At 40.2% G+C, this 25,445-nt stretch overlaps 1 protein-coding gene across 1 annotated transcript in view; it reads right to left on the minus strand.

Moving 5' to 3' along the window:
• The window catches only part of rhoj (ras homolog family member J), a 49,568-nt gene extending 26,847 nt beyond the window's left edge, over positions 1-22,721 (minus strand). Inside the window, exon 1 of the mRNA XM_072568341.1 lies at positions 22,148-22,721. Coding sequence (XP_072424442.1) covers positions 22,148-22,316 — 169 coding nt within the window. The 5' untranslated portion in view covers positions 22,317-22,721. The remainder of the gene's footprint in view (positions 1-22,147) is intronic.
• Between the last annotated feature and the right edge of the window lie 2,724 nt (positions 22,722-25,445).

A 25,445-nucleotide genomic window follows, 5' to 3' on the forward strand; every position in this document is an offset into this window, starting at 1 on the left:
AGTTAAAAGTCCTAATCCACTTATGAAACGCAGACAGGCAGAAATAAAAACATGGGTGCGATTGGCAGAGGAAAAGATTGGAAAGGCAGTTCAAGAGACCCGTTCTTTTTGCTGACCAGAACCCTGCTTATCAATGTTCCTTCTGTGAATACTTGTTTGCAGGAAGTGCAGCTCACAATTCTAAGAAGGTCCTAACTTATTGGGAGTGCTGCTTCACAGCATCAGGGACTCAGGTTCAATTCCAGTCTCAGGCAACTGTGCAGACATTCACCCTAGTGTCTGCGTGGGTTTCCTCCCACAGTCCGAGTTGTGCAAGTTAAGTGGACTGGCCTTGGGAAATTGTCCTTGGTGGCTAGGCATGCGTAGACTAGGTGGGTTAGCCATGGGAAATGCAAGGTTACAGGCATGGTGGGGGAGGAGGAGCCAGTCTTGGTGGGATGCTCTTTGGGGTTGGAAGGGTGCCGTGTGACTCGATGGGGTGGATGGCCTGCTTCCACACTGATAGTAAACTTATTAGTTGCTATAAACTGTGAAGTTGGAAACAAATGGTTCTCTTCAGGCTTTAGTTGCTTTTTACTACAAAGCAAAAGCAGGTCTCTCTCTCTCTTCCCCCCACCCCAAACCCCAGAGATCACATGGCTTCTGATCCATACATTCAAACCCACAATGTGTCCAGATACCTGGGAGTCAATCACAGCTGTTGGCTGGCAAGAAGGACTTCTGTCATCAAGAGCTTGTTATTAGTCCACAAACCAATCAGCTACTTGTCACCAGCTGAAGCTCCCTTCATACACATCTAACTCCAGCTCATCTGCAAACTGGACCTTCCCTTCCACTGTTTGTTTGAACAAACACCTGTGTAAACAGCACTTACAATGAGCACAGTCTAACTGATTTTTAAGAAAGGGAAGCAATCCTTCATTAATCCTTGGCTTTTAAAATATTTCTTTATTCATTTCAGTTCACAGTCAAAAATACTGAAATAGAATCTTTCAGCTTAAACCGGGGCAACTGAATAAGCTGAGGGTTAAATGATCAGATAATTTCTTGCTATCTATATGAGGCAAACTCAAAATGGGCTTAGAGCTATGACTTAGTCCTGAAAAAAGTGCCCAGTCTATCATGGAAGTGTTCTTATACAGTCATAACACGAGTGATGTCCACTACAACAAGGGTGCTGCTGTGAAACCAATATGGTTTGGCCTATCACGCAACTGTGTAAATTTTAGTGCTGGTGTGGTATTGTGTACGGAGGCCAAACGTCCCAAACGTTGGCTGACCTAATCAAACAAACCAGTTTATCCCTTCAGCTATCTGCAACAGGCAAGGTATCGACCATATCCAAACAGCCTGTACTTACAAAGCTCTAAACATTAGAGGTGATTCCACAATTGGACAACACGGTGCTAAGCATTATGCTGACAACCAATTCAGGATTGACAGTCAGGCACATGTTTTGCACACAGGGCCTTGTACACATATGGCATTTGTTTCAACTGAACAAAATAAGTAACGGCCATTCTCTGGTTCATTCCAGAGGGCAAATGCTTGGACAAATCAGTGTCAGCCTGGTCTGAATTTAAGCAAAGGTCCACAGTATCAACTGATTTGCCCTTTCTCCATGACAACACCTTCATCAGAGTCCACTCAATAAATGACCAGCATGCTCTTCTCATGTGCTGTAAAAACATTCCCCTTTCTTGTGAAATGCTATGAGAGCAAGCTGAAAGGTTTTGACAAAGTGTCTGCTTTTCAAACAACATAAGTTCTGTACTACCAAATGATTAATATGAGGATATGTCTGGTGACCGTGATGAATACACTCATCATGGTATTGATCCCAATGGTCTGGCACTATTACCTTAGAGAATTGAGGTGGTGAATGGAAATTATCCCAGCCCCAGCATGTCCCCACCCCCCACCCGGTGATAGGACCACTGCACAAAATTCTACCATCGAGAGGGGCTGGCTGATCAACCATTAATAGCATCATGAATTACTCTGGTGCTGCCTGTCTCAGGTTTCAGACAAATGAAGCTGTCAGACAAACAATTTAATCTTACATCAACAGTAGTGCCTGACTGACCCTGCCAAGAGAAGTCAACTATCACAATGCAGCATCCAAAACTGAGGATGAATGACAGTAACTTTACAAACAACATACTCATGTTAGCAAGAATAAGTCTGAGATACAAAGATATGAAGGATTGCAATGGGCAGTCAGAATGAACTATTCTCTCCTGAATTCTAGAAAGTACAAGGAAGTTGTGCTGAAAAGGCCCAACCAGAAACTGAAGCTGATTTTGGACTTTTTAAACTACTTGTATATTAGTAGTGTTTTACTTTGGATATTAGCACCCAGCTCAAGCTAATTACACTAAACTATATATCTGGTCTTCTCAGACACATAGAAAATTACAGACAGGTTAAAAACTGGGACTTAAAATGCTAGCTAATGCGTGCCACTTTCCCAGAATTCAACTGAAAAAGTCACTATTTAACAGACAGCTGTTGAGTAGGAAGACTGCATCTGCCGTTAAAAAAAAGCAGAAAAAAAACTGAGCTAACATTTCTATGCTGCAGCAGAAAGCAAAATACACAAGATAAACCAGTGAGCCTTACGTCTGTTGTAGGAAAGGTTTTGGAAGGGATTATAAGAGATAAGATTTATAATCATCTAGCAAACAACAATTTGATTTTAGATAGTCAACATGGTTTCGTCAAGGGCAGGTCGTGTCTCACAAACCTCATTGAGTTTTTTGAGAAGGTGACCAAGCATGTAGATGAGGGTAGAGCATTTGACGTGTTATACACGGACTTCAGTAAAGCCTTTGATAAGGTTCCACATGGTAGGCTGTTGGAGAAAATGCAGAGGCATGGAATTGAGGGTGATTTGGTAGTTTGGATTAGAAACTGGCTTCCTGAAAGAAGGCAGTGAGTAGTGGTTAATGGGAAAATATTCAGCCTGGAGTCCAGTTACTAATGATGTGCCACAAGGATCTGTTTTGGGACCACTGTTTGTCATTTTTATAAATGACTTAGACACAGGCATAGGTGGATGGATTAGTAAATTTGCAGATGACATGAAAGTCGGTGGAGTAATGGACAGTGTGGAAGAATGTTACAGGTTGCAGGGGGACTTGGATAAACTGCAGAATTGGGCTGAGAGGTGGCAAATGGAGTTCAATGCAGCTAAATATGAGGTGATGCACTTTGGGAAGAATAACAGGAAGGCAGAGTACTGGGTCAATGGAAAGATTCTTAGTATTGTGGATGTGCAGAGGGATCTTGGAGTCCATGTACATAGATCCCTGAAAGTTGCCACCCAGGTGGATAGTGCTGTTAAGAAGGCATACAGTGTGTTAGTTTCATTGGTAGAGGGATTGAGTTCCGGAACCGCAATATCATGCTGCAACTATACAAAACGCTGGTGCGGCCACACTTGGAATATTGTGTACAGTTCTGGTCCTCTTATTTCGGGAAGGATGTGTAAGCATTGAAGAGGAGATTTACCAGGATGTTGCCTGGTCTGGAGGGAAGGTCTTATGAGGAAAGGCTGAGAGACTTGAACCTGTTCTCATTGGAAAGAAGGCAGCTAAGAGGGGATTTGATAGAGACATACAAGATGATCGGAGGATTAGATTGGGTAGACAGTGAAAGTCTTTTTCCTAGGATGATGACGTCAGCTTGTACAAGGGGGCATAACTACAAATTGAGGGTGATAGATTTAAGACAGATGTCAGAGGCAGTTTCTTTACGCAGAGAGTGGTAAGGGCTTAGAATGCCCTACCTGCTAGTGTAGTCAACTCAGCCACATTAGGGAGATTTAAACAATCCTTAGATAAGCACATGGATGATTTTGGGATAGTGTAGGGGGAACGAGCTGAGAATAGTTCACAGGTCGGTGCAACATCGAGGGCCGAAGGGCCTGTTCTGCGCTGTATTGTTCTATGTTCTAAACTCCTGAACACTAAAACGTAATGCCTAAAGGAAGTAAGGTAAAGGCAACAGCAAATCTACAACAAGAGTAAACCTATTCTTCAATCCTGCTCCCTCAGCCCATCATTGGCTACAGTGTCTTGGGCTTCAAGGTTTAAAATCCCCTTTGTAGAAGTAGCACCTCTTCTTACAAAACACAAACACACTCACAGAAGAGAAAAACAAGTTAAAGAAATCAGGTATTGCAGTACACACACACTAAGTATTCTTCCACAACACAAAGTGACTAAAAGTCGACTTCATTTGCAAAGATGTGTAGGAAATCAAGTTGTCAAAGAAGCCAAAAATATTAAGTAATAAAAAAAAGCTACTTGGACATAAAAAGGCCTATAGCTTGCAGCTTTGTTTCCACTCACTTGCACACTTTCCAATAGCTCAGGGTTTCCTGTACACTTGCAGTTAACTCAGAGTGACACATAAATACAAGTCACTGATTTATTAATTCACATATGAAGTGTGGAATACCTGGTAGGAGCCACAAAGTTAAAAGGGTCAGATTTTTGTATTATCAACAAGCCTCCATAGACCTTTAGAAATATCATGTGAAACCCATTTCTTGTCAGATTTCATTTTTAGAGAGATACAGAGGAACCTCAATTATCGGGCATTTGATTATCCGAATATCGGATTATTCGGCAAGATCTAGCATTCAAGTAACCAACCGAAATACTACTCACCAGTGTCCTTCAGATAATCGAGGTTCCTCTGTATTCTGGAAAATAATTCACACAACTCAACCTCTGCAAAGCCACAAAAACACAGTGCTGAGTTCAAACGGTCCTCAGTTTGGCTGCTGCAAGGACTCAACTTAAAATGCTGCAGCCACAAATTGATGAAAGAGCCATGTGCTCTTGAAGGATGGATACAATCTGTATAACTATTATGACGTGATATTTTTAAGACAAACTGCAGCTGTCATTGGAAGTTTAAAAAAAATCGCATCTGCAATGTAGTGCAGGATAACAAAGAACACTAGCATCTGGTTTTGCAGTTTGAGTCTTTGTTGACATTCCCCTGAGGCTGATAATAAGTTATTATGAATGCTTGACAGTTTCCAATGTTACAATCTCAGTAGGCAGGGACTGAGCTTGCAGTTTGATTGACAATTAAGGAAACTACTTAAAAGTTTGGGTAGAATTAAAATGTTTGAGATTTGCCTATTTTGGGTATTAAAGGATTGGCTGTGAAGAAAGAAGGGCATCTGGGTTGGATGGTAAGTATAGGGTGACATTGGCGAGGTGTGTTTTGGGGCCATGGTGGTTGTAAAGGCTGTGAGGACTGCAAGGCTGACCAGATTATAAAAACATTATGGAGTCCTAGAGAAGCCTCTAGCCAGCACACTTTGGTACTCATTCAGCCCATTGAGACTCTACTGACCCTCCAAAAGGACATCCCACCCAGAGCCACTCCCCCACCCTATCCCCGTAACCCCACATTTACCATTGTTAATCTACCTAACATGGACACTATGGGTGATTTAGAACAGCCAATCCACAGCCTTTGGAATGTGGGAGAAAACCCACCTCCTAATGAACACATCAATTGTTGTGCATTGGAAGACTGCTCAACTATTTCTTGGCATCCTTGGCAAGTCTGACGAACCCTTTTGGGGGTCTCCAGATCCCATTTGGAGAAATACTGGCCTAACAAGACAGAGAGATATGCGCCAGGTGCTGGCAGGTGGGACTAGATTGGTTTGAGTTATCTGGTTGGCATGGATGGATTGGACCGAAGGGTCTGTTTCAATGCTGTACATCTCTATGATTCTATGAGCAGTGAGGGAGCACCACCATCTCCAAGTTCTCCACCATGCGAGGCACCATCCTGATGTTGAACAGCATTCCCTCCAGTGTCAACTGGCTTAAAAATCCCAGAACGCCCTTCCCCAATAGCACGGTGAATTTACAATTGTTCAAGGGAGGGCAGGTTTTTAAATATTTTAAATGCTTAGAATGAGATGCAAAATACTAGTTTGCCAAGGTACTTTACAGCCAATGAAACATCGACACCTCATGGACTGCCGTGGTTCAAGTAAGCAACTTACCACCATCCCTCCTAATTTCGTAATTTTCAATGACCAAGTGGATGGAAGATTATCAGGAATATGCAGGAATGTAGAGTCGTGGTTAAAAATCAGATCAGCCAAGATTTTTTCTTGGTTTTTAATTCACATGTGGGATGCGGATGTTCTATGATTTACCTACTTGTGACCACCTACATTTCGCTTCTGGGATTGAGAAGTCTGGCTCTATGCTGTGCTCAATACCCTGTTCCCGAAATACAAATAAGCAGTGCACGTTTTAAAGCATGGGGATACGCTGAGGCAGGACATTTTACCGAGGTAAATAGTTCGAGTCAGGAAAATTTGTTTCATTTTCTTACTAGATAGAGTGACACGATAGAAGGCAGCATGTCCCAATCTATCACACCCGCACTGGCTCTCACCCAGTAAGTTCTCAGACAAGGCCCAGTGCCATTGAAGCCATAAAGTAAATCCTGTTAGTCTATATAAGACACGTACAAAAATAATGGAAAACTCTTTCAAAGCTGCAAGAGGTCTTAAAATATTCAAATCTTCAAAAGCTGTTAATATTAAATCCTGCCTTTTTATGATGCCAGTGCTGTAGCTTTAATACAGCAGATTACATGATACTTTTCCCCCTGAATTGCTGAAAAATCTGCTGTTTCCTATCCAAAAAACCCTGCAAAACCCAATAGGAAGAGCCGCATACCATCATCCATATGTAAAGTGGTGATTTTACTGGCAAGCCCTGTGCTTTATATATAGATTATGTTAAACATTCAACAATTAGCAAATTCTATTTGCATAAAGATAAACACACTTGAATTACACTTGTTACTTCTTACAAATACAAGAATTTAGAACATTGCAACTTATTGTATGATGGCCTGAACTGGAGGCTACTTTTGTAACAAGATTTCAGCTGCTTAGCTTATGGTTTGAACAAATCTTTCCTCTTGAAAATTGATAGTCAATACTTAAGTCTGCAATGCCAAATGCCTTATTTTAGTTAACACGGTTAAGAAATCACAAACACAAGGGCAACAGAATGAATAACCTATAATATGATATTAACTTCAGTTCATATTTTATATTTTGGTCTTAATTTGGCAAGAGGCCATCTTTGACACCAATATACAGAAAAAATCATTTCATTTCTGATTCATTGATGTATGAATTAACAAGATTGACAACATTTAGTTAGTGGTGGATTTCAACAAACATTTATCATAACTAAATACAATAAACTCCCATTTACCTGATATACTGTATATATGCAATAGCGATGCTGATTACTTGAATTTGCAGATTGTATGAGAATTAGTCTTCTTGAAACCCAATACAGTGTACTCTTGCGTTCCTTAAACAAAAAAAACTTACCTCTAAATTGGACTGCGACATATTTACTTGGTTCTGAATACTCTGATTGTATGTCATTAGGATCATCAAAAGAACTAAAATTTGCGTCTTTAGCAACAGTTGTTGTCAAGGCTGAGGAGATGGGGATTTAGGCCTAATTGCCCTCTGGAATCATTTTTAAATTTTCAATCTTCTCCAATCTTTCACGTATTTCCATTTTCTGTTTCAATGTCAAAACCACATACCCTTGTGTTGGAACTCTTAGGCAACTTTGTAGATTGGTGGGTGAAAGATTTTGGATAAAATACAATCACAAATTCAACTAGGTGTCATGGAGCCTACATGAGGGGAGATGACAGGCAGCACTAAGAACTACCACATAGGTGAACATATTCACATTGGAAATTGGCAGTTTTTTGATGAAACTTGGTAGATTTTCTTTGAAGTTTTTCCTGGTTGCATGAGAATTCCAAATAATGGGGAATGCTGCTTAACCCAGCAAAATATGTTGTTCAATCACACTCTTTAAAGATGTGGAAGTTTAAAAAGTGATATGCATGCTTGGAGGTTTGAACAAGATTTTCGCAAAGTTAATATGTACATGGTTATCTGCAGAAACTGTCCCTGAAAAATATTAACACTTTTGGAGATTAATCTGAAGTGTCAATAATAAATGGAGTTTAACACATTTGGTGGACTTAAATGAATTGGAAAATCAAAAGATTAGGTGAAATTTTAGTCTCAAGTTTGAAATTTTAGGGTTTTGAATGATCAAGATTTATGGGGGAAGTTTATTCACTGTTATTCTTAATTTGTACAATGCCTGAATTCCTTCACCAAACAGTTCCCCTTTCCTGTCAAATATAATTCAGCTGCTTTCTTGCTACAAATATTCCTTATGGATATTTTCATTTTTGGCTGAGGGAAAGGGAGCAAGATTCAGACAAAAAAGATTTAAGCAAAAAGGATGAAAATTGGGCATCAGAGGCATGGAAAAAGAATAGAATCAACATATATCAACAAGAATGAGTTTGAGAGTGGAATCTGGTGTAAGGGAGAGTGTGAACAGAACTTTATACCCATGCCAAGTTTCTCCAGTAATTTCTGTTTTTGTTTTACAACCATCAGAGTTAATCAAGCTTTAGGAATTAAAAACTAGCCAAGAGATTATTAGGTTATCTTCATTCATGGTATGTGGTGTTACTAGCAAGGTCAGCACTGTCCCATTCTGGATTGTGGTCATGATGTGGAAGTGCTGGTGTTGGACTGGAGTGGACAAGTTGAAAATCACACAACACCGGGTTATAGTCCAACAGGTGTATTTCAAAGTACTAGGTTTTGGAATGCTACTCCTTCATCAGGTAGCTGTGCAGCAGAATCAGAAGACACAAAATTTATAGCAAAAGATCATAGTGTCATGCAACTGAAAAGACATATTGAACAAACTTAACAGCAATCTAGGTTTGTTCAAAATGTCATTTCAGTTGCACGACACTGTGATCTTTTGCTACAAATTCAGTGTCTTATGATCCTGCTCCACCGTTACCTGTGGAAGGTAGCACTCCAAAAGCCAGCACTTCCAAATAAACCCATTGGACGATAACTTGGTGCCGTGTAACTTTTAAGTTGTCCATTCTGGATTGTAAGAGAACGCATCACCATATCACCTTCTTGACCACTACAGTCCTTGTGCATTCACACCCAAAAAGGTAGGGATTTTCTAGATATTGACCCAGCAGTGATGCAGGATTAATTCTGCGAGCCTTGGAGAGGGAGATTTCAAATGACAGTGTTCACTCATATCTAATGTTCTTGCCCACTCAGCAGTAGGTGTTGCAGATTTGGGAGGGCTAATCGAAGCAGCCTGAAGTTGTTACAGTGCATTCTGCAGATGACATATGCTGCAGCCATGGAAAGCATGAATGCCTAAGGTGGCACGGTGTGCCAAGGGTTAGCCCCCAGCTTGGTGGCCTTAATTCTTTGCGTGGTTTGACACAATGGAACGACTTTTTAAGAGGGTGAACACACCTCTTTATTTCAGCCTAAGAAGGTGATAAGGTGTGTATCATGGTGTGGACTTCGGGGATGTGGGCTGAAAATTATGCTTAAGAATCAAAGTAGTGAATAACGTTGAGAAATCGGTTTTAAAAGATAGAAGTGGGTGTCAACACCATGTAGATGAAAACCAATTTTTGTTGTAGATGAATCTGCCGAGGGGCAATGACTAATCTGAGGAAGATATCAAAGTGTATACTTGGAGTTGACGAAAGGAGAAAAGTTTGCGTTAAGAAAAATATTGAAGATGATAGTTTTCAAAACGGAGGAAACCAGGAGGTGAAGAAACCATTTGAAAGAATAAAAACATTCCAGGAAAATGTTGTTGTCTACAGTAAATTGTTAGAACATAACATAGATGGTCAAAGTGGAATCTATAATTTTTAAAGCTACTTTCGTAAATGAACATAGAACATAGAACATAGAACATTACAGCGCAGTACAGGCCCTTCGGCCCTCGATGTTGCGCCGATCAAAGCACCCCTAACCTACACTAAGCCACTATCCTGCATATACCTATCCAATGCCCGCTTAAATACCCATAAAGAGGGAGAGTCCACTACTGCTACTGGCAGGGCATTCCATGAACTTACGACTCGCTGAGTGAAGAACCTACCCCTAACATCAGTCCTATATCTACCCCCCCTTAATTTAAAGCTATGCCCCCTTGTAATAGCTGACTCCATACGTGGAAAAAGGTTCTCACTGTCAACCCGATCTAACCCCCTAATCATCTTGTACACCTCTATCAAATCACCCCTAAACCTTCTTTTCTCCAATGAAAACAACCCCAAGTGCCTCAGCCTTTCCTCATAGGATTTTCCTACCATACCAGGCAACATCCTGGTAAACTTCCTCTGCACCCGTTCCAGTGCCTCCACATCCTTCCTATAGTATGGCGACCAAAACTGCACACAATATTCCAGATGCGGCCGCACCAGAGTCTTATACAACTGCAGCATGACCTCAGGACTCCGGAACTCAATTCCTCTACCAATAAAAGCCAGTACGCCATATGCCTTCTTCACTGCACTATTTACCTGGGTGGCAACTTTCAGAGATCTGTGTACATGGACACCAAGATCCCTCTGCTCTTCCACACTACCAAGTAGTCTACCATTAGCCCAGTAATCCATCTTTTTATTACTCTTACCAAAGTGAATCACTTCACACTTAGCTACATTGAACTCCATTTGCCACCTTTCTGCCCAGCTCTGCAGCTTCTCTATATCCCGCTGTAACCTGCCATATCCTTCCTCACTGTCTACAACTCCTCAGACTTTCGTATCATCCGCAAACTTGCTCACCCAACCTTCTAACCCTTCCTCCAGGTCATTTATAAAAATGACAAACAGCAATGGTCCCAAAACAGATCCTTGCGGAACACCGCTAGTGACGGCACTCCAAGATGAACCTTTGCCATCAACTACTACCCTCTGTCTTCTTCCAGAGAGCCAATTCCTAATCCAAACCTCCAACTCACCTTCAATGCCATATCTCTGTATTTTCTGCAGTAGCCTACCATGGGGGACCTTATCAAACGCCTTACTAAAATCCATATATACTACATCTACCGCTTTCCCCTCATCTACCTCCTTAGTCACCTTCTCAAAGAATTCAATAAGGTTTGTGAGGCACGACCTGCCCTTCACAAAACCATGCTGACTATCCTTGATCACATCACTCTTATCCAGATGTGCATAAATCCTATCCCTTACAATTCTCTCTAAGACTTTGCCCACAACAGAAGTGAGACTCACTGGCCTATAGTTACTAGGATTATCCCTAGGATTAAGCATTAAGTGAATTTGGGAACGAGGATGGGATTGACAAAACAGTACTGCACTTACTCTGAGCAGCATAAATTGCCCCATTGATAGTACTGCCAGATTTGGTATTCTACAGACAACTTGGATACCTTAGGAGAATTAAGTCAAATCATTACCATTTTAAATTGTCTAAATTCTCAAGAAAGTGGGATGACAGTCAATAATTTACAGCGGCTATTAGCAAATCTCACAAACAATTCAAAAACAGGATATTTAGCTTTATAGTTCAAATACATCTCAGTTTGATTTGTCAGCAATTTGCACATTGATTAACAAGTGTACAGGACAGCAGTGTGAGGTGCCCCATATAGGATGAAGTATTTTTACTAAAATTAGCACGACAGAATAAACAGGATATGACATCCCAATTGTAAGGAAAGATTATACAACGTGGAAAGAATTGTAGTCTCTAAAAATACAAAACATACTTTCAGTAAGTGCTAAGACCAACTCCAGTGCTAATTTATGAAAAACTGACAATACTGTCTTCAGTAATTGTATAGTGTATAATGTGTGACAAAATTATAACCCAAAATAAAGCAATAACTTTTAAAAGATGCTTGAATTCCCAGTGACCAACTTAAATTGCACAGCATGATTTCACATTTTAACACTTTTAGAGTCACAAAACAAAACCTAAAAGCAACATCTATACTTAGTGGGTAGCTAATACTTTAAATTTAGAGAAAAGGATAACTATTATTGATGTCTTCACATGATGATAACCCCAGGCAGCACATTAGAGCATGCTTACCACAAGAGTGTTTCCTGGAAAAGACTACAGTCTAAACTTTCCTCTAGTGAGTTCACTTTTCCCTGTTTTTCAGAATTGTAACACCTCATAACTAAATGTCCTTTCCTTCAAACCAGAGAATTTATGGACTGACTTTAAGTATATATGTCGGACTTGGCTGATTCCATCTCGCAAAATCAAAAAGGTGAAACTTTCCATGCCCTTCAACTGCCGCGGGTTGCCGTTCTTTGATTAGTGGACAAGCATTCTGCCTTGTAGGTAATAAGGAAACCATCCTTTTCTCTCTACAGACCCCAGCACTGCTCTTCCTAGTCTCTCTCTCTCCCTCATTTTCTATCATTTTGAACTGCTCAAAACCATCTGAGAAAATCTGCTTTTACCTTTTATGGTGCTCAACCCAAGCATAAGCTTTCCAAGGCAACTAAGTGATATGTACTGGTCACTGGATAGACCTCAGTAGATAACATGATCATTATTACTCTATTTCACCCTAAATTTGAAGAGACAACTAAACATAGCAAATAAAACATCATATTTGCAACAGAACTAAGGATACAAGAGAAGTTCAGTGCAAATAATAGTGCTCGCCCTCAAAACTTTCAGCCACAAACCAGCATTGGAAAACATTTATCTGCCTGAGCACTTCATAAAACAGATTACAGTTCTCATTAAAATGTTCAATAAATAGTGTCTAAACATTAATTATTTTTCCATTTGCTTGTTGTTTTGTTAATTTGAAGTGCTTACTGTGAATAAAGTTGAATCTCAGACAAAATATTCATAACTTTGAAAATGGTTGGTCTCATGGGTCTAGGCAAATCAGATTCCATATCATTAAATATTTAATAAATGTGCTGATGCCTGCATACTAAAGTCAGTGGAATGTTATAAAGCACATGAAAGAGAGAGAGTACGAGACAGCAATGATTCAAATAAGTTCCTTTGAATTTACATACTAGTGAAATTATGGTCATTTAAGACCAAGTTGAAATTTAAAAAAAAACAAAAGTAAACTACCCCAATATAATGGACTGAATTGTCTTGGATCAGCTAAAATGCAATACGTTAGTCGAGGAGAGCAAACACTAAATTTTTGAGTAAATGACACAAACTACAATTGTTTTTGGTGGTTAAAATGTTTTCAATTAATAAATATCCTTCTGAGGATATAGATATATCTGTAAGCATGGCAAGAGGATGAAAATACATCTCAACATTTGACAAATAAAACTGTTTGAGTCAATGCCCTTGATAGAATAGTTATGAAAATTGATTAGCATTCCAGAAATAAAACCAAATTTATCTCAAGAATCATATTAGCTAAACTGAGAAAAAATGAAAGGGCTGAAAAGGAAATTAAATGTAGTCACAAGATATTTGCTTTAATCCACAGCAGACTTTCTCAGATGAGCAGCACATCTATGGTAATGTATTCACGCAGCGTTTCCTGCTCTCTTTGGTTGCATGATTTATCTCGCATAGTAATTGTGCGCCATGGTCAATGTGAATCAGTTAGGGACCAATTAAATTTTATTCTAAGGCCATATGTCAGGTTACAGTAACCTATCATGTGATTCCATCCTTCTTTTACATATACTGTAAACTCAATTTATTGATTGTTGACCACGTGAATTTACTGAACAGTTTATACAAGTCATATGTATCAAGCCTTGATCAGTATTATTATACTTTGTTTTTAAGAACTCCCACAACTTTGTTCTCATAATTAATTTGAACTATTTGTTTTTGAAATGTCAAATATTTTTAATAGGTACTTCTTAGTACTCTAGAATTTTCTTCCATAGGTGCTAGTAACATCAGAACAGTATACATAAACATCTGTAGCAAAATATACAGCAGTAAACATCTTGAGATAGAACCTGCCTCACAGAGCTCTTCAATAATCATAGAATCCCTCCAGTATGGAAACAGCCCTTCAGCACGACAAGTCCACATAGACCCTCTGAAGACTAACCCACCTAGACCTATTCCGCTACCTATTACTCTACATTACTTATGCACCTAACCTACACATTCCTGAATACTATGGGTAATTTTACACAGCCAATTGACCGAAACTGCGCATCTTTGGATTGTGGGAGGAAACCCAGGTAGACACAGGGAGAATGTGCAAACTCCACACAGACAGACGCCGGACGGTGGAATTGAACCCAGGTCCTTGACACTAAGGCGGCAGTTTCTGAATTAGTGGTGCTGGAAGAGCATAGCAGTTCAGGCAGCATCTGAGGAGCAGTGCTAACAACTGGGCCACCCATTTGAATTAAACCATTCAAATTTAGGAAATTATGAAATATCACAGCACAAGTCAGTTGTTTTGTTGCCTTATCTTGTACTCAGCTTCAAGCTACCCCGACAAATGTCATGCTAGATACACACTGCTTGTATTATTCCCATCGCTTACAAGAATTAGTTCATTTCTGCCCTTTCTTCTCCAAAGGTCAGTGACAGCTTCCTGGTGAACTGTTCCATAGACAGCAATCCTCGCTTTAGTTGTTTTTTTTTACCTCTCTATTCGGAAGTGGGTGCTGCAAATATGATAAGGCTATTTCACAGCAGGTATCATAACATTGATTGTATTCTTGCTGAACCTTCAAAACATTTAATCCCCAGAATTTGGGAATCCTAACAGGTTATTTTCCCCCTCCCTTCCCTAACCCCAGGGCAATGATGCCAATTGTATACTTTGGCTGAGATTTAACTAAATCTGCATTAGCTACAAATTGAAGTCGAGAGTGTGGTGCTGGGAAAGCACAGCAGGTCAGGCAGCATTCGGGGAGCAGGAGAGTCGACACCCCGGGCACAACCCCCCCCAAACCAGGAATTCCTGATGAAGGGCTTATGCCCGAAACGTCAATTCTCCCTGCTCCTCAGATGCTACCTGACCCGCTGTGCTTTTCCAGCACTGCACTCTCGACTCTTGATCTCCAGCATCTGCAGTCCTCACTTTCGACTGGCTACAAACTGAATACTGGATTATCTTGGGCCTCATTGTTCAGCTACACAATGGGAAAAACTGCTAAATTACAATAGTGTAATGATGTCTACTGAAGTACTGCTTTGGGATTTTCCTCTCAGTTTTGTTTGGCTCCAAAATAGAGTAACTGTAACGTACAGTAAGGAGAAACTAGCTATGGCACATCAACAGTCAAATATGAACTACTACTTTGTCCTGATGTTATTCCTTTGACATCCAGAAGAAGAATGAGCAATTGATTGGCTAACTCAATTTTTCAGTAACAATACTACTTTCATAAGAGCTGTACAGTGAAGTTACTGTAAAATGCTGTGCTACTATACCATTTAAACAATAGTCTAAAAGAATGTATAGTATACTGGCTGCATAAATTACATGTTCCATTTTCCTGAAGCAGTGATTTATTATAGTAGTTGGACTTTAACCAATTGAGATTATACAATAAACAGCATGTTTCACTGTAATGGAATGCAAATCTAATGTTTACACTCTAAAGGGAATTAAAATAAGAAACCAGCTATTCTTGACAAATTGTACATGCAACATCTGTGAAATACAGAATTGATAATGCATTCAAAACTGGATATTCTCCTATTTACACACCATTTTACAACAGATTCACAGGAACATATTGAAATCAGAGCACTTAATGGTTGTGAGAGTTTGAAACAATAACCTAAAATGCAACAGGAAAACCCTAAAACAAAGGCAGTAGCTTTACAGCATTGCACTAACAGCCAGAGGACATTAACACATGGAGCTAGTCTGTTAAATAAAATTACAGATCAATTCTACTCAAATCACATTGCCCACAAGTGGAACTTGCCATATGGTAACTCTCCTAACAGTCCCACCAGTGGAAAGTTAACAGAACATATTACCAAAGAAGAAAAATATATTCTGTGGTGTGCTCCAGCAGTGACTGATTGCAGGGTTAACAACATTGATAACACATTTAATACATTATTGATCTGAACAGTTGATCTTGTGCTAGTGTACTTTCCTTCATGTATAGCCCACTTTATGACAGCATTTGCCTTGCCCACCCATATTTCAATTATAAATGCTTGTTAATTAAAAATATTTAGTTTATTTGTACACCAGTTAAAAATAAAACTGATGTTACACCCAAGGTCAAACCAGAAATGGCAACACAAATTGCCCCACCCAATAAAGTCTGAGGTCATGTCATGAACAAAAGTTTATTGTATCTTGCACCAAACCCAACCCTTGATCAGCAGCACATCCTGTATCTTTTGTTCTTTTTGCTTTTTAAAGAATCTCACGTGGTTGCAGCTTTGAGGCATTTTAGCCTTGGGTTTGTGTCTCAAGCCTATCTTTCAAATCTGCCAATGTTATAACTTGGAAAAACTTCTCAGACCATAATGGGGAAGTTGTCAACAAAACAACTCGATTTAACAACTCATCCCTGTGGTGTTTCCCACAGAAAGAGGTCCCTAACACAATCACATCTTGCTAAATGTTGTAACCTAATTAAGGAGTACCAGAATGAGAATACCTATAGGGTAATCAACAGTTTAAAGTTACAGTACTTCTAGCACGCTCAAATTCATAAAAATATAGCTTAAATGGGGGTGGCACGGTGGCTCAGTGGTTAGCACTGCTGCCTTACAGCACCAGGGTCCCAGGTTCAATTCCAGCCTAGGGCAACTGTCTGTGTGGAGTTTGCACATTCTCCCCGTGTCTGCGTGGGTTTCCTGCGGGTGCTCTGGTTTCCTCCCACAGTCCAAAGAAGTGCAGGTTAGGCAAATTGGCCATGCTAAATTGCCTGTTAGTGTTAGTCAGAGGGAAATGGGTCTGGGTGGGTTACTCTTCGGAGAGTCAGTGTGGACTTGTTGGGCCTGTTTCCACACTGTAGGGAATCTAATCTAATCTAAATTAGGTACAGCTCTAGGGACATCACAACTGTTTAAAAAAAAACAATCTGGGAAAGAGTTTCTTATCCTGCTTTCTACTATCCAGATAACACCTTTGCAAGTGGGTATTCTGTCAATGTTAGGCTTGGCTGGTGAGCCCCACAAAATGTACAGACTGATGCACAGCAACAGGATTCAAGAGAAGAACGGTTATTGGGACATGGCAGAGGGAGCAATAGCGTACTGAAACTTTGAACTTTACTCCCAACAAAAAGCAATATTTCAGAGGAAGAGAGATAGGAACAAAGCCACAGATGGACATTACAGGCAGCAATTTTCATAACTTATGGAAATTCATTAAATTGTACACAAAATACCTCAGCAATCACATAACATAAAATAGATATTTTGAAGGAGGAGGTAGATTTTTATTTGATAAGGTAATCAATGTTACAGGGAGCAGAGCGGATTGTAGAACTTGAAACATAATGATCAACCATTATCTTGCTGAATGGCAAAAAGAGGTTAAGTAGTCTATTTCTGCCTTATTCCAAATGTATTAGAAATCTAGTAAAACTTCAGATGGTTATCTCCAAATTGCTGCAATTAGACCTTAAAAGGAACAAAGCTTTGGGCCTCAGATGCACCTTGTACTGAACTGTGTTCCTTTTTAAAAGAAAACTTGCAGAATAAAAGCTTGTAACATTATGCTGAGAGAAATATAATTAATTATTAGAAATTGTTTAAAACTTTATAGGCACTGGTCTCTTTCGATCTTGTCTGGATTTGGGGGTGGATCCAGAGGATTGGAAATCTGCAAAACTACACCCTCGTTCAAAACAGTAAAAGATTGGCTCAGCAATTACAGATCAGTCAGTTTAACTTCAGTGGTCAGGAGACTTCGAGAAACAATTATTAAGTATAGAATTAATGGTGACATGGAAAATGTGAATAAATACAGAAGAGTCAGCATGCATTTATTTGGGAAAAATGGTGTCTAACTTGTTGGGAATTTTTTTCCCCCTCAAGAGGTGACAGACAAGGTTGACAAGGGGAAGGCTGTTGACGTGGTAAACATGGACCTCCTGGAGATATTTGATAAAGTAGCACACAAACTTGGGAGAAAGGTTATAGGTGCTGTAATAAAAGGAACAGTAGTAACAGGGATACAAAATTAACTCAAGCATATGTAATAGAAATAATGGTTACTGGGTATTTTTCCAAAGGGAAGGAAGTTCCTAGTGGAGTTCTCCAGGCATCAGATATTGCTTTGATCAATATAAATTAATAATCTAAACTCGTCCCCTGCACTCCCAAGATCGACAAGTCAGAGGATGGCTCAAGAACCCGCAGAATTGTAAGCCATCTGGCCTAGCATAGCGATTTCTCAGTGGCTCAGTGTGGTCTCGAGGTGATTTCTCAAAGCGCAGTCCCACCGTGGCTAGGCACTTAAAGACTGTATTGTTTGAACTTTCAGCTTTATTTTCTATTAAAATTAAGAAGGTCTGCAAAGTGTAACTTCTAACCTTACTTTGTACGTTTATGACATCCTACACTAACTGCAGTGTTTAACTTTAAACTTTTTTTTCCTCTCAGTCTTAAGATTCTATACCTAGGTACTTGTACCTAAGATGGTGCCTTGTGTAGCAATATTATACACTTGTCACTGAACTTCTGTGCTTTTACACTTGCATACACAAAACAAAAATCAGTGAGGTGGTCATGGAACATTGGTGGAGTGAGCAGATAGGTAGCAGACGAAGTTCGATGCAGAAAAGTTAGAGGTGAAGCACCTAGTACAAAGAACTCAAGGCAAGAGAAAACAAAAAGGATGCTATTCTAAAGGGAGCTGGGAGACCTGGATGCATATGTACATGATTTATTAAAAAGATAGCAAGACAGGTAGAAAGAGGTATAAATTAATTGAGCAGTATCCTAGGTGTCACAAATAGGAGCATAGAGTACAAGTTATAATGAAATTGTACAATGCACAGGTTAGAACTCAGTTGGAGTATGTGCCACCCTAGAGGAAGGACGTAAAAGCATTGTTCATAGAAGAAGAATCCTGACAGATTTGAAGAGTTGGGGAGAGTGCAGAGGAGTTTGACAGAATGGTTCCTCAGATGAGACACTTCCATATTGGAAAAGTTGGAACTGTTTTCCTTGGAGACATGGCAAAGAGGAGATTCAACAGGAGTCTTGAAAATCATTGAGGGTCTGGACAGAGTGGATAGGGAGAAACTGTATTAACTTATAGAAGAGAGAGCAGAGGTTTAAATTTTTCACAAAAGCAGCAAACATAATGAAGATAAGATAGTTAACATAGATAATTGAATGTACGACCTGCATATTGATTATTTAAATAGGAATATTGTCTTTGGAATGTCTCAACTAAACCTGTCCCCACCAGAGGCATTCGAGAAGCCATTAGACAATTATTTAACTGAAACAATGTGCATGGTTAAAAATGGAGAAAAGATATAGAGCTGCACAGTGGCTCAACAGTTATCACTGCTGTCTCACAGTGCCAGGGACCCGGGTTCGATTTCCCCTTCAAGTGACAGCCTGTGAGGAGTTTGCACATTCTCCCTGTGTCTGCATGGGTTTCCTCCCATAATCCAAAGATGTGCAGGTCAAGTCAATTGACAATGCTAAATTGCCTATAGTGTTAGGTGCCTTAGTCAGGGGTAAATATAGGGTCTGGGTGGATTACTCTTAGGAGGGTTGGTCCGGATTTGTTGTGCCAAAGGGCCTGTTTCCATACTGTAGGGAATCTAATCTAATCAGCCCCATGTCAAAATGCTCAGAGAATTGGTGCAGATACCTTCTAAATGGTAAACTTCTGAGATTAAATTTCACACAGCAAGTGCATCTTTACCCTACACTTGAAACTTGTCAGGATTAGCGCAGTGGGAGAAAGTGAGGACTGCAGATATTGATGACCAGAGTCAAGAGTGTGCGGTGTTGGAAAAGCACCGCAGATCATGCAGCATCCAAGGAGCAGGAGAAATAATGTTTCGGGCAGGACCCCTTCATTAGGAATCGAATTAGCACAGTGTTAGCCAACACAAGCCCAAAGTTGGAACCCGTACCTATCACTGACTTCTTCGATCACCGTATGACTAATGAAATACTTCTGAAATGTAGTGAAACACGATAAGGCAATTCAAGCACAGCAAAATGTCCCATTTGATTTGCTTTCCATAACACAGAGAAGGTCAACAGGAAACTTGGCAGAGGTGTTCAAAATTATAGTCTGAGCTGATAGAGAGATCCTATTCTAACTGGTGCAAAATTCTAGAGCCAGATTGCACCAAATGAAAGCAGAAAAACTAAAGGTGACTTGAAAAAAAAACTTCCATTAACAAAAAACAGCATTATAATCTGGTATGCAATGCCCAAAAGGATGGCATTGGCAGATTCAAACATTGCTTTCAAACTAAATAATTGCAGGGCAAGGTCAAGGGAGTAGGATCAGCAGGTCTGCTGCTACAAAGAGTCAACACAATCTCAATTGGCCAAATGGCTTCCTCCTATACTTTAATTATTCTGTGATTGCAAAAGCAGTGCAACAGCATTCATATAATTTTGTGAGATTTTAACTGAACCATAAACATTGGCCAGGGCTTTGGGAGGACATCACTACTTTTCAAATAGTGCCACTGGATCTTTTGTACTCATTTATGAGGCAAACCACAACTGGTTCAATTTCTCACATGAATGTCGATACCACTGAAGGTACAGTTCCCTCTCAGTCCTATGCTAATATGTTTAAATCTCTGCAATGACCCTTAAACTCATGACCTCTGACTCACTAAGAATACTGCAAAGACAACAAGATTATCATCCAAGTAATAATTCAATTAAAATGTAACATTTTTAATGGCAGATGTTGAACTTCATAATTAATATTTATTGCCAGTCATTTTATTAAAAATAATTGATGAAACAATGTCACAAATTGTGATAGGTATAAATTAGTTAATTTAACAGATTTATCTGGTTGGCATCCTCTCATGCTCAAAAATTTAAACAATATAATTTAAAAAGGGAATGCAAGAAACGTCCAGTAGGTCAGACAACATCTGCTATGGGAAACCAGATTAATATTTGAATATAATCTTTGGTCAGAACTGGGAAACCAACAAACAAAACAAAAATGGAGGAGGTACCAACAGTTAAAAAAAAGATGCATTCAGGTGACTACTTTATCACTTAGAAGTTAAAAGGATCTAAAAGTATGTACGTAGCGTTATTTTAAGACCTTTTTGAATATGTAAATATTATATTTATATTAATACAAGTTAAAAAGTAGTGTTATATAATGTAGGTTATATAGTCTGCTCTGAATTTGAAGTTTATTCACTCCAAACAAATTTGTATTATCTACGTTTCAAATGAAACGGCACAAATTAAACAGAATATGAACAATTTTTTTGGAGCAAAACCGTCCAGATTTGTTGGATTAAGATCATTTAAAGCATGCAATAGAAAAGGTGCAATTAGAGCAAGAGTGTGGATTGATTCTGAACCAACGTTTTATTCAAGTGCTACCGTGATAGGGAACCTAATGGCGTGCACTAGAACAGTTGTTGAAATCTACATTCATGAAACCTGAGACGAAGTTCATTTGCAACAGCAATCCCACACAATCACAAATAAATATATGGGAACGGAGCCCATACTGGCTAAATGTGTGCTTGCACGCCGCATGCCTACAGCGTGATCATTTACTCCCACCCACAGATCCCGGGGTGAAACTTGGGTGAGGGGGAGGAGAGTGGACAACTTAACTCACTCAATGGAGTTATTGCAATTAATTGAGCCACATGAGCAAGTTTTCCAGGACTCCCCCCCCCCCCCGCGGGAACTGCTGTTCAGCTTTTTTCTTGCAAACTCGGATTCTTTTCGCCTGAGATCACTTTATTTACAGGAAAAGCTGCCACCCATAGCATGGAAAAATCTAACCCTGCTGAGTGAGCGCCTGGCTGGTCTACTGTGTAGCCATCACTCAGCCATCTTCTTATCTTTCCCCACCCCAACCAACAAAAAAATCCTCAACCCTCCCCCTCTAGTTGGGGTTGAACCCCCCCCCTCCTTCCTTCCTAGAGAGCACCGGATAGCATCTCGACCTAAACAGGTAACAAAGAGCCCAGGCTGGGAGGGGGAGGAAAAATACTTAACCGGGGTCTGGAGGTCAGCCCGGACCCAGAGGCCTGTGGCTGGGCGACTCACCGGCCTCTCTCTCTCTCTCACCTGCATAGTGGTCGAACACGGTCGGCACATATTCCTCCGGGAAGGCGTCGTTGGCGTAGCTCATGAGCAGACAGGTCTTCCCCACCGCGCCGTCCCCGACCACCACACACTTCAGCATGTGCCGCTGCTGCTGGGCTAGCGGCCGCTGCTCTTTTCCAGCCCCCGGCATGGTCCTCAGCGCCAGGCACTCGCACTCGCACTCGCCATCGCTCGCACTCTCTCTCTCTCTCTCTCTCTCCTCGGTGCCGGTCAGTCACTGCCGACTCTTCCAGCCTCCCTTCTCCACTCTCAGGAAATGAGTTTCCCGGTAAATCCAAATTAGGAGATGTGCAAAGCAGCGGCTAACACAATGGGAGCTGTGTGTGTGTGTGTGTCACGGAACTGCGCCAGGATCTTTAGCTAAATCCCAAGAGCGTCTGCTTCCTTCCAATTTCTTTTCTAACGCAGGGAAACTGCAAAGGCACGGCTCACTCTTCGGCCTCTTGTCTGTTTTTCTGTTCCCCTCAAGACGCAAGAAACTCAACCTTAAACCTGGATTTCACTCGACGATGCCGGCATACGAGCTGCATTTCAAGTTGGTGCTGGTGTAATCTGATAGTTCACGGGGAGGGAAGCAAACTGGGTCCAACGACGCAGAGAGAGAGTGGAAAAGCAGCCTGAAATCTTTTGTAATTCAAATCCCCACGAGAGTTAACCGTGACTCTCATTTAGAAGATGTTTTTTCAATGTCACAAAAATTTGGTGAGAGATCACATCAGTAAAATCTTTCACAATCGATGAATGGGAATATGAAAATGATGACAACCTTGCATTCGTATTATTAGGAACCAGTTAAGATTGTGTGGAAGCGAGTTTACAACTACTGTAGAATTGTTGGTTTTATGGCCATCAGACACCACGTTATTGTGTGGTGAGAAGGATAATTGTACACATTGTGTATTAAAGTTTAATTTTGGTACACTTTTCGATACAATTTTACATATGTATTGGCACCTCTTATTAATGAGGGGACCGGCGTGAAAGTAACAAATATCGCACATTAAGTAGAAACAAACTTATTTGCACTTTGTATAAAATAAAAGCAAGTTGTTTCAGGTAAGACTTAGAAGAGTAAAATGCTTCATAGATTGTTTTAGAAACATTCCAAAGTGTCATCTAAAACAGGAATCGTGACATATATCAAAATAGCGATGTAACTTTCCGTTTACATTCTTCTATAGTGACCAGCGTGCGAGTCTAAACATATATACGTGTGATTAAACAGTTAAGGCGAAATCTTTGCCTGAGTTCTGAGATCCGCTGTGACTTATCATATGCATTCTATTATTGTATATGATTTTTAGAGGGGGAAACAAAAACTCTGCTGTTATAGGTCATTGAAAATAGTCCAGTGTCCGTTTTCCGGACTGCTGTTTCCTGTGATACTGTGCTCAATGGCAACAGAACGTTCTCTGACGTGTAAATATTTAGCTTCAGAGGAGAACAGACAGACACTAAATACAGATGGATGATCCCTTCCTCGTGCACATAATTAATTCCACGACCTCCCTCCGCCCAATTGCTGGCTAAAACAAAACGTTGTAAAAGGAAACAGGAAGTTAGATGATATCTTATTTTAACCATGGGAAATTGTAGAAAGTTCAAACATCTCAATGGTTCATTCAAAACTAGATATGTTGTTTAAATCCAGATACCAGAAGCCGATTTCGGTGCAAACGTGGTTAGCGTTGGCATTGTTTCAACTATTTTCTCGAGGAAATATGAGCTAAAGCATGTTTGTGAAGGGATTTGGTTTGTTCTAACCACTCCCCCTTATATGTTATTGCAATCAAATATATAAACCCGTCTCATTGGATATCTTGCAGGTCACAAGCTAATTAAATGTCCCCTCTAGAGAGAGGTTATGATCAAATTTACAAAGGAACAAAAGAAATAGGTTTTTATCACAGCATTGGCATTTTCAGTTTAAGAAAGTGAAGTAATATTGTAATGGTGAATGAAAACAGGGCTGCAAAAAGGAACACTTATTGAAGATATCTATTGACAATATAACACTTGCTTAAAAATAATACATTACTAGATGTTGAAAATTACTACATGCAGATTTCCCTCCTAACATCAACTTGCAGACATACATTAAAACTTTTTACTTTGGAGTTGATAGTAACCACCCTGGGACAATCAGTCTATACCATTAGGGCCCTTAAATATCAACAAGGCCACCCATGTGTGGAACTGCAGGAGATGGGTGAGATGCGAAACAATTACTTTGCATCAGTGTTTCCTCTGGGCGATATGGAAGCTAGAGAATGTGGGGAAATAAATAGCGACATCTTTAAAAGTATCCATATTCCAGAGGAGGAGGAGCTGGATGTCTAAAAATGCATAGAAGTGAATAAATCCCCAGGATTAGGTCAGGTGTGTACCCTTGAATTTTGTAGGAAGCTAGGGATGTGATTGCTGGGTCCCTTACTGAGATATTTGTAACATCGATAGTCACAAGTGAGGTGCCGGAAGACTGGAGTTTGGCTAACATGGTGTCATTGTTTAAGAAAGGTGGTAAGGAAACACCAGGGAATTAAACACCAGTGAGCCTGACATCAGTGGTGGGCCAGTTGTCGGAGAGGATTCTGCAGGACAGGATTTTCACATATTTGGAAAGGCAGGGACTGATTAGGCATAGTCAACATGGCTTTGTGCGTGGGAAATCACGTCTCACTAACTTGAGTTTTTTTGAAGAAGTGATGAAGTGGATTGCTGAGGGCAGAGCAGTGAACATAATCTATGTGGACTTCAGTAAGTTGATCGAAAAGGTTCAGCATGAGAGATTAATTGGCAAGGTTGGATCACATGGAATATAGGAAGAACCAGCCATTTGTATACAGAACTGGCTTGAAGGTAGAAGACAGGTTGTTGGCGGAGAGTTGTTTTTTGGGCTGGAGGCTTGTGACCAGCGGAGTGCCACAGGGATTGGTGCTAGGTCCACTGCTTTGTCATTTATATAAATGATTAGGATGTAAATTTAGCAGGTATGGTTAGTAAATTTTCCGATGACACCAAAATTGGAGGTGCAGTGGACAATGAAGAAGGTTCTTTCAGAGTTCTATGGAACCTCGATCAGATGGGCCAATGGGTCAGGGAATGGCAGATAGAGGTTAATTTAGATAAATGCGAGATCCTGCATTTTGGAAAGGCAAATCAGAGCAGGGCTCATACACTCAATGGTAAGGTCTTGGGAAGTGTTGCTGAGCAAAGGGACATTGGAGTACAGATTCATAATTCTGAGAAAGTGGAATCG

This window comes from Chiloscyllium punctatum, chromosome 4 (genome assembly GCF_047496795.1).
Source record: "Chiloscyllium punctatum isolate Juve2018m chromosome 4, sChiPun1.3, whole genome shotgun sequence".
NCBI classification, from domain to species: domain Eukaryota; kingdom Metazoa; phylum Chordata; class Chondrichthyes; order Orectolobiformes; family Hemiscylliidae; genus Chiloscyllium; species Chiloscyllium punctatum.